This window comes from Siphateles boraxobius, unplaced genomic scaffold, assembly GCF_051911475.1.
Source record: "Siphateles boraxobius isolate OS27281-9 unplaced genomic scaffold, OSU_SipBor_1 65, whole genome shotgun sequence".
Lineage (NCBI taxonomy): Eukaryota > Metazoa > Chordata > Actinopteri > Cypriniformes > Leuciscidae > Siphateles > Siphateles boraxobius.
In genome coordinates this window covers 11,104,342-11,120,551 of record NW_027509192.1, presented here as the reverse complement: position 1 = coordinate 11,120,551, position 16,210 = coordinate 11,104,342, and the positions used below count along the sequence as shown (strand labels likewise).

Below are 16,210 nucleotides of genomic sequence, written 5' to 3'. Positions count from 1 at the left end.
TGAGGCTGGGGGCGGGGCTCCGGGATGCTTGCGTGCAGGCGGAGGCTTTGATGTCCTAACTCTTTGCAGGTGCTGAGAGAAGATGGCTGGGTGATAAACTCTCTCTTTACATGGCAACCACAAAAACACAACTGCTTCTTATTTCAGGGCAAAAACCTGCAAGCATTGGACAGGAAACAGTCTTCGGTGTTATGACTCGACAGATTTCACCATTACAGTGGGTTGATGTAACCTACATGACATTGTTAAAACAGCAGGGACCTTACAAAGAATATCTTAAAGGAACTGTTCACCCAAAAATGAAAATGCTTTCATCATTTCTCACCCTCATGTCCATGTTGTGTGGGAGACAAAAGAAGACTTTTTAAACAATGTTCACGTTGCTCTTTTCCATACAACAAAGGAATATGAATCATCACTACCCTTTTTAATTAGGTGACACCATGCTCCAATGTCACACAAACCCAACGCTCTGCGTCTCAAATCACATACTCTCTTACTTATTTCTTCACAACCACTAAAAACGTATGTTCTATATATTATGAATGTGTGTAGGATGAATGTAATTAGACTAACAACATTCGCAATGTTGTCATTATCATGTGACCTACCAGCGTCAGTTACGTCGATCCACTGTCATTCACAAATCATCTCCCATGGCCTCATGGTATAGTGAAGTGTCCATCGTATCCACACTTCAGAATCTCACTGGAAGTAGGTCATCCGGGTACTTTATTCTACTCTTCTATGAATACTGTGAATTTTGACATACTTCTTTTGTCACATACTGTTTTTCACTTACTATTCAATTCAATTCAATTCAAATTTATTTGTATAGCGCTTTTCACAATACATATTGTTTCAAAGCAGCTTTGCAGAAAGTGCATTTCAGAAATGTACATAGAAAAATACAGTTAGTTAATCATGTATTAATTTAGAGCATAACATATCGCCGGCGTTGAGTCGTCTCTTCACAGGCGTCGAGTCGTCTCTTCACAGGCGTTTAGTCATCTCATCGCAGGTGTTGGGGGATCTGAAGTCTCCGTGAGAGGCTGGATACAAACTGGAGCTGACGAAGGCCATTTACCTCGGGACTAGCGTCCCGAGATAACAGCAGAAAGGCAAATGGGGAAAAAATTAGCATAGCTGCTGTTCATAATATTAATGCATTCGATCTGATTCAACAGTGGTATAAAAGGTAAGCATTATGTGAATGCTTGGCTAAAGAGATGCGTCTTTAATCTAGTTTTAAACTGGGACAGCGAGTCTGAGCCTCGAACAATATCAGGAGGGCTATTCCAGAGTTTAGGAGCTGTGAGAACGCCCTCCCTCCTTTAGTGGATTTAGATATCCTAGGAATTACCAGAAGCCTCAAATTTAGTGATCTTAAAGAACGCGATGGATTGTAGGGCGATAGAAGGTCCATTAAGAGAGGCTTTATAGGTCAGTAGTAGTACTTTGTAATTGATACGGAACTTAATAGGTAACCAATGTAGAGATGATAAAATTGGTGTTATATGATCATATTTTCTTGACCTAGTAAGAACTCTAGCAGCTGCATTTTGCACTAACTGTAGCTTGTTTATTGAGGATGCAGGACAACCAGCTAATAAAGCATTACAGTAATCTAGTCTTGAGGTCATGAATGCATGAACTAACTTTTCTGCATCAGAAACAGATATTTACGTAGCTTAGCAATGTTTCTAAGGTGGAAAAAGGCTGTTCTTGTAACATGAAATATGATTTTCGAAAGACAAGTTGCTGTCCAGTATAACACCCAGGTCTTTTACTGTAGTGGATAAAGTAACAGGACATCCTTCTAAATTAAAGTTGTATTGTACAAGGTTTTGTGGGTAGTTTTTTTGACCAATAAGTAATACCTCAGGAAATTACACGTCATCCAGCATTTTATATCTTTGAGACACTCTGTCAATTTAGATGAGTTAGTGTTTTCATCTGGTCGTGATGAAATATATAATTGAGTGTCATCAGCATAACAGTGGAAATTAATTCCATGTTTTCTTATAATATTACTAAGTAGCAGCATATTTATTGAGAATAGCAGAGGGCCTAACACCGATCCTTGCGGCACTCCATAGTCTACTGACGTTATCTTCGATTTTTCCCCATTTAAACAGACAAAATGATAACGGTCTGATAAGTACGATCTAAACCAGCTTAATGCCTGTCCCTGAACACCAGTGTATAGTTTTGTAGTCGATCCAAGAGTATTTTATGACCTGTAGTGTCGAACGCAGGCTTAAGATCGAGTAGAACTAGTATTGAGATACATTCTTGGTCAGAAGCTAAAAGTAAATCATTTGTAATTGTAACTAGCGCAGTTTCTGTGCTATGATGCGGTCTGAATCCTGACTGGAATTTTTCATAGATATCATTTTCTTGCAAGAAAGAGCACAATTGAGCCGACACAACATTTTCTAGTATTTCAGACATAAATGGAAGATTTGAAATGGGTCTGTAATTTGCTAGGTTATTTGGATCTAATTGTGATTTCTTAATGAGAGGTTTTATTACTGCCCATTTGAATATTCTTGGAACATGACCTAAAGATAAAGACGAGTTAATAATATTGGGAAGAGGCTCTTCCACTACAGGTAACACTTCTTTCAGTAGTTTAGTGGGTATAGGATCTAATAAACATGTTGTTGGTTTAGATGCAATGATAAGTTTATTTAGCTCTTCCTGTCCTATAGTTGTAAAGCGGTGTAGTTGTTCTTGAGGGGCGATAATTGAGGCTGGATCATAAGACACCATAAAAGATTGTACATTTACAATTGTGTTTCTGATGCTTTCTATTTTCTCAGTGAAGAAATTCATAAAATCATTACTACTATACTGTAACGGAATATTTTGCTCTGGTGATGTCTGTTTATTTGTTAGTCTAGCCACGGTGTTAAATAAAATCCTTGGATTATTTTGGTTATTTTCTATTAGTTTGCGGAGATGCTCAGCCCTGGCTGCTTTCAGAGCCTTTTTATAACGTGACATACTGTCTTTCCACGCGATTCTAAAGACCTCTAAATTAGTTTGTTTCCATTTACGCTCTAAGTTACGAGTTTCTCTCTTTATAACATGCGTAGCACTGTTCTACCATGATGCTTTAGTTTTCTCTTTAACCTTTTATAATCTAATTGGTGCAACAATATCTAGTGTACTAGAGAAAATGGTGCTCAAACTGCTAGTCATTTCCTCTAGTTCATCTGTTTGTTTGGGTTCACTGAGCAGCTGAGATAGATCAGGTAAGCTATTTGAGAATCTATCTATAGTGGTTGGACGGATTGTTCTGCCTGGTCGATAACGTGGCGCAACATGACAAATTTCAGCAGTACGTATTATGCAAGTTACCATGTAATGATCAGTGACATCATCTCTTTGCGGTACAATATCTATATCGGTTGGATTGGTTCGATATGATATAATTAAATCTAGTGTATGATTTAGACGATGAGTGGGACCACTGACGTTTTGCTTGACCCCAAAGGAGTTTAATAAATCTGTAAACGCAGCCCCTAACGCATCATTTGTGTTATCTACGTGTATGTTAAAATCTCCAACGATTATTGCTTTATCGACATTGACCAATAGATCTGAGAGAAAGTCTGCAAACTCTTGTACGTCTATATACAGTAGCCAAGGCTAGAGATAATAGGGATTTCTTTCTTACATCTAAGAGCGTAACATTTAGGACAAGTACTTCAAACGAATTAAACCTGTGACCTGTTTTCTGAGTAACATTTAGAATATCTCTATAGATTGTTGCAACACCGCCGCCACGACCGATCAGACGGGGCTCATGCTTATAACAGTATCCTGGGTGAGTGGACTCATTTAGACCGAAATACTCATTTGGTTTAAGCCAGGTTTCAGTAAGGCAAAATACATCGAAACTATTATCTGTGACCATTTCATTTACAATAACCGCCTTAGGTGTGAGCGATCTAATGTTTAGAAGACCTAGCTTTAGAAATTGTTTTTGTTCACTGATATTGAGATTTTCTGGTTTAATTACAATAAGATTTTTCTGTTTTGGCCTCACTAAACGAGGAATAGACACAGTTTCTATATAATGTTCTACACTACTTATATCAATGGGACAGCAAAGACTGTGATTTGGACTTTGACTTACCAGTCATATTGTGTGTATGGTAGGGAAGTATGCGATTTCAGATGCAGCCTCACTCTCGCCCCGACTACTGATCATCACCTGCACCTGTTCCCCATCAGCACTGCATAAAAGCACACACATAAAAGAATGCTCAGTCACTGTCTGTTCTCATCTATGGACAACGGACTACTTACCCACTCAACTTACCCTATGATTCTCCTTATGAATCCTCTACACTCCTTGTGATCTCCCCACGTGTTCCTGTAAGTTTGCCAGTCATCCACTACCTGAATACTCATGCTCTGCCAGCAACGAGGTGTGTGCTCCGTTCTTCCTCAGATCCATCTTCAAGATCTCTTCACTCAAGTAGCACAACAAGGACTCTGTTAAAATACTGTCAACCATCTAGAACCTGCAAATATTGACATCCTCACCTGCTTGTCTTTTCTGCACCTCTGTTAATAAAAACACTGCTGTGATTGGAAACTAACACCGATCTCTGAGTCTGAGGTTTCCTGACAATTACTGGCATAACAAATATTGGTTTATACAAGCTAAGCTGACGTCTTGATAATTCGCCATCTCAAACGTTTCTAAAACAGATATTTAGAAGTGAAAAGTCACAGCTCAAAATGTCTCAAGGTCTAAGTGACACCATTTGCATTTTGTTTGTCCTGTGTTTGCCAACTGGCAGTAATCTTTTATGGATGATGCACTCTCACTTAAAACACAATGCCCGAATTTGGTAGAAACCAGAATGTATTCACAGAAAGCTATCTGAACTTCTGCTGACCTCTGATGTGCCAAAAGGAAGTATAGGCATAGGCCGACCCTCTAGGGTTTAATTACATTTATGCTTTAGGTGTAATACGCCGTAATGCTGCACTCTAGCATATTGTCTATTTGTTATCCTTTGCTTCCCATCCATATGTCATCTGATTAGATCGTTTTTACTAGAACTCTCTAATCCACGGAGATTAAAAGCCCTAATTTAATGCCGCCAGCTCACCTGAGCCTGATTTCTCCTTTTCAAATTTTGAAAAAAATAATTCAAATCAGTTCCTTGAGTTGTTGTTCTGGTCACAATGCCAGCTAAATCTACAAATGATCAACAACAACAAAAAAAATCTTATATATATTATCAATAATCATCTATTAGGGGGCTTTATTTAACAAAAAGTAATGTTACATGCCATTATCTGATTAATTTGATTCATAATTGCCATATGTTAATGCACTGACACACTTTAATTTAATTGCTCTTTTTAATTAATAGACATAATTTTGTCCCACAATAGACATTTTAAAATGATATATTCTAAAGTATTTGGGAAAGTAATACATTTTTGAGATGCTACATGTTCTAGTTTCTGTAAATAACATTTATAGAATAATTATCTATTTATTATATATAATACACATATTTCAAATTAAATTGAACATTTTATAGAGGATACATGTCATTCATTTTAATTTCAATTATTAGGTTAATTGATACATACATTAATTGCTTGTTTTAATTGATTGAAAGCCCTAAGGGCTTTTCACACTGCGTTTAACCCCGGGTTATTGTCGTTCTAAACACCACTTTTAACCCTGGGAAAAGGAAAGTAAAACGATGTGGTGTTAGAATGTTACAACTGTTGTCACTTTAAGACCACATGCATGGACCGAATATACTGACACACATCCAGTTTCTTTCTCAACTATTCACAATTGACATAACCGAGAGAATACTTGCCGAGACGGGTATTTTGACGTAGTTTTGTGTTAATGTGTCCGTTCAAGTGCAAGTAAACGCGAAAGAGGAATCAATTCGGTGTTCGAGCGCTGTCTGAAACGCGCCTCTCTCGCGCTTTGGCTGTGCACACAGATAACAGTGCGCGAGTTCCGAATTTTGCCTCTTCTTCCGCGTTTAAAAACATTTGAATGTGTAAATTGGCAAGACAAAACACGTCAAAATGATAAAATGATAAACAAAATGATAAACTTTCACTCTATGATGGTTAAACTGAGCAGTTAATCCACGAATCACATGCGAGCCTGGCCCGTACGGATCACAGATCAACTGCGATCCATTGCGTCCCTAATAATTAATAAAAACACTTATCATCATGATTGCTATCTTACCAGAGATGGAGAAAAATCCTACTCCAGTAAGTAAACGTGTCCCTGTCCCCAAAAAAACCCAAAATGCTGGTACTCAAAAGCGCTAACCAGTTCTGTGCACCCCTGTTTATAACACGCCATTGAGAAAAAAGACTGACTTTTTTCCATAATTGAGAGTTTATATTACAATTTGACTTTATAACTCACAATATAAACTCGCAATTCTGACTTTTTTCCTCTCAGAACTGTGTGATATAAACTCGCAATTGTAAGAAAAAAAGTCAGAATTGTAAGATAAAAATTGAAACTACCTTACTTATTTTTATAATTTTATTTATTATTTATTTTGTGGTGGAAACAAGCTTCCATAAACGTCATTAATTTTGTTTAATTTCAATAATTAATTTAATCAATTAATTGACCATTTAATTGAATGTTTGAAAATACATATAGGCCTATTCTATAATAAATTATAATAAAAAAGTACCTGAAAATATAATAAAGAGACTATAAATAAATTGTCATACAATACAAATTTAAAATATGTAAATAGTGTATTTTCAGGTTTTGAACAAGTCAAGGATAGCATGTGGTTTGTGGAACGAGCATATTTCATCTAAGTAATACATGTAATAAGTGATTTTATTTTTTTTTATCTTTGAATATACTTTTGGATTGGACCATATGTTTCAGCCCAGTGAAAAGGTAAGTGATTGTCTAACCCTGCCCTCCAGTTCACCTCTGGAGAGGATTCGGAACTGTGGACTAAAGCCCCTCTTGTCAGCGCAAACAGTGGGGGTCTTTGTGATCAGTCCGATTAGACGTGTAAAGCTGCATAAAGCCACTTTTGCTACAGGTTATCACATTTTCTTCGGGGATACGTCAGTCAGAGGTCATTTTGACAGAACAGCGGCTAACATAGTCCAGTGTGGTTGGAAGATTTGCCATGTCTACAATAGAATGTACTATAATAGGAATAATCAAGTGTGAATTTATACTCACCAACTAAATCACACATTAGGGGTCTGTAGAAGCTTTTTGTTCACTTGGACACATGTGCTCTGGCCTTACATAAGGTAACTGTTGAAAACCTTGAGGGATTTCCCTCCTGATTGCTCCAGTGTGTCTCATAAAAGCTCCCCAAAGCCTTGATGTCCTTCTGAGGTATGACCTAATGAATCTGGCATGAGATGAAAGTGAAGATATGCTCTTTTTTTCTGGGAAGGTATAGGAAAAGAATGACATCTAACAAGAGAATGAATGTCGCAAATTCACTGTCAGATGTAAGATGTACAATTATGGCTCTTTATGTTATATTCTCAGAAACCATTTGTAGACTTTACATATAAAGTGCAGTCAGAAGTTATGTGTATTTGCACGTTTTATTCATCTTGGTCTGAGATATATAGTTATTATTTATCAGACGTTTATGTAAAGGCTAAGCATCGTTTTGACTGTAGGTTTTTAACTGCAGTCTATGGTCTAGGGGTGCACAGCTGTTTGCAGAGCATGTCTTATATGAATTTTCATAACAACGTTCATCCTCAATCACAGCAGGGGATCACTGTTTACCTTGTCTCCCTGTCTTTGAGACATCCTGTCTGTGTAGTTCCATCAACCTCTTTCTAAATGACCTCCTAAAATGAGCGAGATGATGAGGATTGATCTGGACAAAGAGATAATCCCAGAAAATAAATCTGAAAAGCTTCAGTCATATGCTTGATATAAGGATCTAACCAATTCTTTTATGTAGACCCTCATATAATCTTGCACTCTATATCCATTGAATGCTACTTTATGATCTTACACCATGCAGTTAGCCTACATGATCACTTATTATGAATAATAGAACTAAAAATATGATAAATATGACAAGTTTGTGGCTTTCAATGACCCCACCAGATGCTTATAGCTATAATGTACAGCTGAATATGACTCCTTGCATTGCATTAAGACAACAATACACATATAGTAAAATAAAAGGAATAAAGATAAAACAGACAAATGTACAAGTGTGCTATATACAAATAGAATTAACAGGGATATGTGAATTCAGGTTGTTTGTGACACTTTTTGGCATTGAGATGACTGCATCAATCATCACTATTTACACTCAGGGCTTCACAAAGATAGATAGATAGATAGATAGATAGATAGATAGATAGATAGATAGATAGATAGATAGATAGATAGATAGATAGATAGATAGATAGATAGATAGATAGATAGATAGATAGATAAAGTTGAAAATTGTTTATTTTGATAAACTTGAATAACTTATTTTGATGAGTTAAACCAATGTAAAAACATGTCATAACGTATTGTTTTTTATAGTGCATGCTTTAATATTTATTATTGTTCTAATTATTATTTATAAAAGGTCATTTGTTGTTAACCCACATCATTAGCATACTATTAAAAATTATTATTATTATTATTATTATTTAATAGGCACAACCCAGCAATATTACTCCAATTAGTCACTGTGCAATTATATAAACTGTGCAACGTGGTTTGTCTTTTTATATAGCCCAAGCAAAGCTCTTACACGAGGTATCCATGCGCGTTGCGCACTATTTACCGGCACACTATTAATTTACTGCTGATGAATTGTCATACATTTATATTATCTTTCTCGATTTTGTCACTTAGTATTTTTTTCCCTTTTGGAACGCTAAATAATTGTGATGAATGTGTTTGTTTTTAATTTAAGCGTATTGAGTCTATCCGTGGCGGAAGGATCTGTGCAGCACGTTCAGCGCCCAAACACGAGAATTAAGAGTTAATACCCGCTCACTCTCACATACAGACACACATCAACTGAGCGCGCGACGACCGGACTCTAAAGCGCAAACGTGTGCAGTTCTCTCTCACTATGGGTGCGCGGGGACATTTGTGAATAATTACCGGGGTTTGACACCTTTGCAGAAGAGGAGTCGGAATCGTTTTGTGCGCATTTGTGGGATTTTTCAAGCGGAGTCCCACTACTAAATACATCTTTTGTAGGGAATTCGGTCTTTACTGTGAAGGACGGAGTGCCGGTGTTTCCCGGTCCTAAGCACGGTTACGCATCCTAAGGACTAAGAATCGTTTTAAGAAGACAACGAAAAATGTTACTTTCCAAGTTTGGATCTTTTTCCCATATTTGCAACACAAACAACATCGACCACTTACCGGTGAAAATTCAACTTCAAGCAGGTAACGTTAGGTGACGGTCTCATGTCATAACAATTTTTTTTTTTTCATTTTCAGGGTCTTTAATCAGTTATTTGCTCCTATTTTTCTACGCGCGCCGTTTCTAGCTGCTTATTCGGCACGCGCCTGTCCGTGACCCGAGTATGGAGCCATTTTGTTGCCAACCGTGCGTTATACACACGCGGTTTAAATCACATTATTACATTAACGCTTTTTTCTCACTTTCATTTACAGCCAAGACCGAAAGAGAGCCGTTTGAGAAGGTGTATCAGGTGGGTTCTGTGCTGGGAAGCGGCGGATTTGGGACGGTGTACGCCGGTACTCGGATCTCAGACTCATTGCCGGTACGCGTTGGCTTTGTTTTGGTGTCAGCACATGGCCGCGTTTGGCGCCACAGTCACGCATTCATATGTGCGTTTTCTCTTTTTGTCTCTAGGTTGCGATAAAACACGTTTCTAAGGAGAGAGTGACCGAATGGGCTACGATTGTAAGTAAACTAGCATTTGATTCATTTTTGTTTTTTAATATTATTAACCCGGTTGTTTCTAATACACGCGTATTTGTATTCCAGAATGGTTCGCTGGTTCCACTCGAGATCGTTTTGTTGAAGAAAGTGGGAAGTACGTTTCAGGGGGTCATTAAACTCATAGATTGGTATGAGAGACCCGACGGCTGGTTGATTATAATGGAGAGGCCGGAGATGGTGAAAGATTTATTCGACTACATCACGGAGAAGGGCGCGCTGGATGAGGACACCGCCCGGGGCTTCTTCAGGCAGGTTTTGGAGGCGGTTCGGCACTGCTACAGCTGCGGGGTGGTTCACCGCGATATCAAAGACGAGAACCTCCTGGTGGATTTACGCACGGGAGATCTGAAGCTCATTGACTTCGGCTCCGGGGCCATCCTCAAGGACACCGTCTACACAGACTTTGATGGTGCGTCCTTGACTCTCACCCATCCTCCTTTGCACCTGTCACGCTTTACAAAATGCAGTGTCAAATCCTGTATAATAATAATGATGATGATTTCACTTAGATTTAAAGCATTCGATTTAAAGATAAGTATTTTGAGGGTTTCGCCCCCTGTTGGGGGAAAAAAACATTTTTTACCTTAAAATTGTCTTTGCTACCTGGAAGAACATATTAAACATTTTCAGATTATCTTAGACCTACTATCTATTTTTTTTTCCACAAAAAATTTGATCGAAAAGTGAAAGACTTCAAACAGAATGATGACCTTCCACTTTTAATCTTTTTACAACGTTTATATAGAAAAATAACATGTATAGATGTTTGTGTATCAAGAGAGGGTATAGATAGATATGTGTATGTTTGTGTAGAGAACATATTTTGTTGATTTATGACCTTAATATCCGTACATTTGTTTTAATGTTGCTTGAAGGAATAATTTATTTAAACTATTTTGTTTGTACTTTAAAGTAATTTAATATAGGTTAAAATTATGAATCTGAGATAAGTTAGTGGGATCAGCTGTTACTGCGTAGCATCAGTTTGTTGTGAAACCTGAGTTGCGGGACCACGTGATCCCTTCACAGATCCCTGTTTTTGTTTGGTATCCAGGCGACTCCTGGTCTTTGGGGGCCTGTCACACCAACCCCTAGTGAAGGTGCTTTTGTTGGGGGAAGTGACTCACGCTGAAAGCACGGGGAGTTGCCATAGCTTGTGATTGTTTGTACCTGAAAGCGTCCTTTTAAGATCCCCCTCCTGTTTCAGCTTGCTTGTATTTTTGGAACGAGCTGTTCTCCGAGCTCACAGCGAGACTGGAGGAGGGAGGAGCGTTTGTGCAAACGCCAGACCGCTGGCGCCCCCTTTGCTAGAGTCAGCTGACTAGAGCAGCTCATTGTATAGTGCTGCAGTGTAATCAAAATCGGTGCTTTTTAAGCCAAAAAGGTGATTATGAAATGAGCCAGAAATCTCCATCCACACAGGATTGAAAACCAAATGTTTTGTTCTTGTAGGCACGCGAGTGTACAGCCCCCCCGAGTGGATTCGTTACCACAGGTACCACGGACGCTCGGCAACCGTGTGGTCCCTTGGCGTACTACTGTACGACATGGTGTGCGGCGACATCCCGTTTGAGCACGACGAGGAGATCCTTAGAGGACGGCTCTTTTTCAGGAGAAGAATCTCTCCGGGTACGTTCTAAACAGTCTGATCTTTCAGTTTTAAACCCTTTTGTAGATGAGAAGATTAACCTTGCTGCTTTTTTCTGTCCATCAGTGTGCCAGCAGCTCATCAAATGGTGCCTCTGCTTGAGACCTTCTGATAGGCCCACTTTGGAGCAGATCTTTGAGCATCAGTGGATGCGGACGGAGGAAAGCCCGAAAGCAGAAAGCGTCGACATCACACTTCACTCTATCAGCACAGAATCGGGCAAAGAAAGCCTTTGACGGATGCGGGGACACCGGGTGAACGGACTCTGAGACCTTTTTGTCCTTGTTCCCAGTCTGTTTGTTATCAGGACTTCGATTTATGTTACATAAATGTCTGTCTTTTTTTTTTTTTTCTTTTTCTTTTTTTTTGTTGCTAAGGGTGAGTTGTTACCCGTAGGGATTGCGTGAGCAGTGATGCTTGTGATCCTGTGATCTTACTGGTTGCTCTTATAGAGCTTGGACATTATTTTCCTTTTAGACTATCTTTTTAGTTTTCGGTGCCTTTTTTGGAAAGCTGCTTTTATGGGATTCAAGTCACGACAGACGCCAGGTGGATTATCATGGATTTTAGGGGAACTCCCCTGGATTCATGGGAACCTTCAAAGACTGTATCTAGTTATGTGGTGGGTCTCCCTTGCCCCCTAGTGGTCGAATACTTGAAGTACACACTTACTACTCTCTTAACACTATCTCTCTGCTGCTCTGCCATTCATATACACTATTTAGATGGTTTTCCTTCTGTTGTTGTTTTCTGAATGTCTTCCACTACATCTCTGTTGGTGTCACTTTTTAGACTTTGCTTGGCAGAGACTTGAGTGATGTGCACAATCAATGCAATATTCATGGACTCACTTATCTTTTCCTTATTTCAATTTCTTGAACTTTTTTTTATTTTTAAATACAAGAATTTGTATTGTATTTATGTACATTAACTTCCATGTATCTTATTTATTCATGCAATACAAACATTCCACATTCAGTGGCTATTTATTTATTTATTCATTTTATACCATCTGCAAAAAGTAAATTAAAAATGTAAGGGTTTCCTGGGCTTATCTTTAGTTTAACCTAAAGGATCATAGACACGCTAAAGCTATCTAATACTGATACAAATATAAGATTGAGATGTTTAGTGATGCCATTTTCTGATGTAGTGTAAAATTTAGAATCAGTTTTTTTCTCCATGTTAAGTGGAAGTAAAAATGTGTTTGTCCATCCACTGTGACAGTGTGGATTTTTTTTTTTTTTTTTTTTTTGAACTGGTGAAACATTTATTTTTTATATTGGACACAATAAATTCCTTTCATATGTAACATGTTTGGTGTGTCTACTTTTAAAATAGATAATAACGCCTCTGCACTTACTCAAGATTTCTCAGTCAGTCAATAAATGGAAAAACAAAGTAACTTGCATTACAGATATTTTGTTGTAAATTGATAAGTATTGAGTTACCTGTTACTCGAAAAAAGTAACCCGATTACATAACTTAAGTTACTTTGCTATATATATAGCAATGTTGGGGAAAGTTATATATATATATATACGCTATACAGTATATGCATCTGCACTTACTCAGTCAATAAATGGAAAAACAAAGTAACTTGTGTAACTTATTTTGAAAAGTAACTATGATATTTTGTTGTAAATTTAGTATTTAGTTACTTATTACTTGTAGGGGTGTCGAAATTAATCGTGTCTACGATGCATCGCGATGCAGACGAGGATGATTCGGTATCGGTTCAGTAATAGACCATAACCGGTTATACTGATGCTTTTCTGACGTCATTTGTCGCGTGTGTGCTTTGTCGCGGTAGCATACAATGGCAGAGGAGACATGACGCGAGTGCGACTAATTAAAAATGCTCCGAATACTTTAAAAGCCTACATCTATTCTGGGCACATTTCGGCTCTAATGGACAACCTGGTAAGCACGACCTGGAGAAGACAAGCGCTGTGTGCGCTCATGTAAAGGCGGGCATACACTGTGCGATGTCTGTGCGATTTCAGCAAGGTATCTACTCACACTGAACGAGTAGATCGCATGCGATATAAAGCCAAAGCTCAGGATTTATGTGCTCACACTATACGGTCCGAACGTCGAGCTGCGACTTGACTGCTCACACTATACGTGTGAAATATGTGCGATAAACCCCCGTGCTGGGTTGGTAGACGATATCATGTATCCAGTCAAAACAAGCATCAGTTATCAATATCAAGATGATTTAGCACTTCCAATTTATGTATTAAATTATTATTAGTATTGTTGAATTAGGGAAGGCTAATTTTATTATTAAATTGATCTGCTATTATAATTAATTTGCCACGCAATAATTTCACAGCACATCGCCGCAATGCGCTATGAAATTATTGATAACTGATGCTTGTTTTGACAATATCTCTGGCTACATGATATCGTCTACCAACCCAGCTATAATTCATTGTAGCCTAATCGATTTCAAGAAAATTGTCTAAAACATTTAGATCGATTAGGCTACAATGAATTATAGGCATATAATTATATTAACAGTCTATAATATGTCCGAACACCGCAATAATTAGTCATCAAAGAAAATTAAAAACAGGTTTATTTCAAAAACATTGTTTAACAAATTAATAAAAGAGGCACGGTGCTACATCGCAGCTTGGAAGACGTGGGTAATAACTGGACAAACTGAAGGTAAGCAACAGTAATTTGTAGCTAGTTTGAACTACAGAAAGAGTTCCCTCTTTTCGTTTTTATTTCTGCAGATTGAAATGGTTAAAATCTGTTTTCGCGCAGGCGCAGTGAGGGATAAAACACTGAGTTTAGGGCAATCGGTTCGTAGTTCTGCTTCAACTGTGCGATATAGTCACGAGGAGCGACCAAAATTTCTGACATGCCAGAAATTCATCCGACCATCCGATTGCCGATCGGGAGAGGTTAATCGCCTCTCGTTTCCTGTGTACTGCACGAACACTGCACGACAAACGACGCACGACAAAGCTGAAAATCGGCCCGACCCGAAAAAGAGTCGCACGTCAGAATTCGGCTCAAAATCGGACGAAATTCGCACAGTGTATGCCTGCCTACGCACACATAGAGCTGATTTAAGTATCAAATTACAATTATTCTGTGTTGTTACGCGTGATTATAAATGGATGATCGTTACCTTCAACAGCGGGCTCGGCGACGGTTGATGCGAGCATCTCTATGGTAACATTGTACACTGATAAATGAGCGCTGCTTTTAAATGAACATTTCTTTACAACAAAATTGATTTGACACAATTTAATTTACTAAATGGCATAAACAGGCTTTACTCCCTTGAAACTTAAACTGGAATGTCACTAGGGATGGGAATCGAAAACCGGTTCCACTCGAGAACCGGTTCTAAATTTTACGATCCATCGATATTGTATGCCCTCGACGTTAACGAGTCCTCTTATCGATGCTCCTGCTCTGAGTCAGCCATAGTATGTACAGACCGTGAACTCACAACTGTCCCTTTTGTCCTTTATCAAGCACCATAGCACCGCGTCCAAAGATAATCTTTGTCCTGCAAAGTCTTATTTGATCAGTGAGTAAAATTGTCTCTCTCTGGTAATGTAGATGAACCGCTGCGCTTGTGACAGGGCGCATGTTAAACTGATCGAGCAGAGAGAGAGAGAGAGAGAGAGCCCCGGTCGCGCGCACGCACTCTCTCTCTTCGGAGCAAGGCGAAAGTAGGCTTCACCGTCTCAAAACTAAGCGCTGTCTTCCTCTCTCCCTCGCACATATTAATCAAAATAAACGACACGATGGTAAGGTAGGGAGACTAAAGTTTTATGTGGAGCATTCGGAGATTTGTTTTTCCTGAATTGCCGCTGGGTGTGAATTGTACTAAAATACGTTGCCTTATCTTCTCTGAAAAGTCTTCCGCACATTCAGCTGACATAATCACACTTCAAATAAACGAAAAAAAAACGATCCATTGATGAAATGTTTTCTGTGATGACACACATCTTGTGGGATGTCCCAACTGGCGGGATAATCACACAACGCGCACACGTCCGATAATGACACGTCCAATTCGCGAACTAATGACTCATTTGAACCGATTCGTTTTAATGAATGGTTAAAACAACTGATCTTTCCAACACTGAACTCACGGGACGTTTAATCGGTGTATAACTAATCGGTAACACTTTACAATAAGGTTCCATTTATTACAGAAATTACATAAAAAGTACAGTTTGCTTAGTCAAGTGTAAGCATTAAAACGACTTGTTTTCCCCCCCGAAAAAGACTACTTTTTCCCACACAGTGCTATCAGGAATCGATAAGAGAATCGTTAAAGAATCGGATCGATAAGCAGAATCGTTAGTGGCATTGATATTGATAAAATCTTATCAATTCCCATCCCTAAATGTCACTGTTTCTGTCACATCAGTGTGACTTCCCGAACAGGCGAACACGCGCGCGCGCACGCACACATCACTTTTGGAGTAAAAATTTAAATTGCAGATGCAGTGCACCGCGATGCATCGCGATATCGAATTGAACTGAATCGATGACATGATAATCATAATCGAACCGAACTGTGAGACCAGTGTAGGTTCACACCCCTAATTACTTGATATATATGTAT

The 16,210-nt window shown here is 38.5% G+C and overlaps 1 protein-coding gene across 1 annotated transcript; it reads left to right on the top strand.

Moving 5' to 3' along the window:
• Positions 1-9,016: 9,016 nt before the first annotated feature.
• pim3 (Pim-3 proto-oncogene, serine/threonine kinase) lies at positions 9,017-12,916 on the top strand. The gene is made up of 6 exons (XM_077210941.1): positions 9,017-9,433; positions 9,665-9,774; positions 9,867-9,917; positions 10,002-10,365; positions 11,409-11,585; positions 11,671-12,916. Exons 1-6 carry the CDS (start codon positions 9,346-9,348, stop codon positions 11,838-11,840), a joined length of 960 nt encoding a protein of 319 aa, XP_077067056.1. The 5' UTR covers positions 9,017-9,345; the 3' UTR covers positions 11,841-12,916.
• The last annotated feature ends 3,294 nt before the right edge of the window (positions 12,917-16,210 follow it).

Coding starts and splice junctions, on each gene's coding strand:
- pim3 (XM_077210941.1), top strand. CDS start 9,346: ATGTTACTTTCCAAGTTTGGATCTTTTTCCCATATTTGCAACACAAAC. Junction 9,918..10,001: donor TGACCGAATGGGCTACGATT/GTAAGTAAACTA, acceptor TTTGTATTCCAG/AATGGTTCGCTGGTTCCACT. Junction 11,586..11,670: donor CAGGAGAAGAATCTCTCCGG/GTACGTTCTAAA, acceptor TCTGTCCATCAG/TGTGCCAGCAGCTCATCAAA.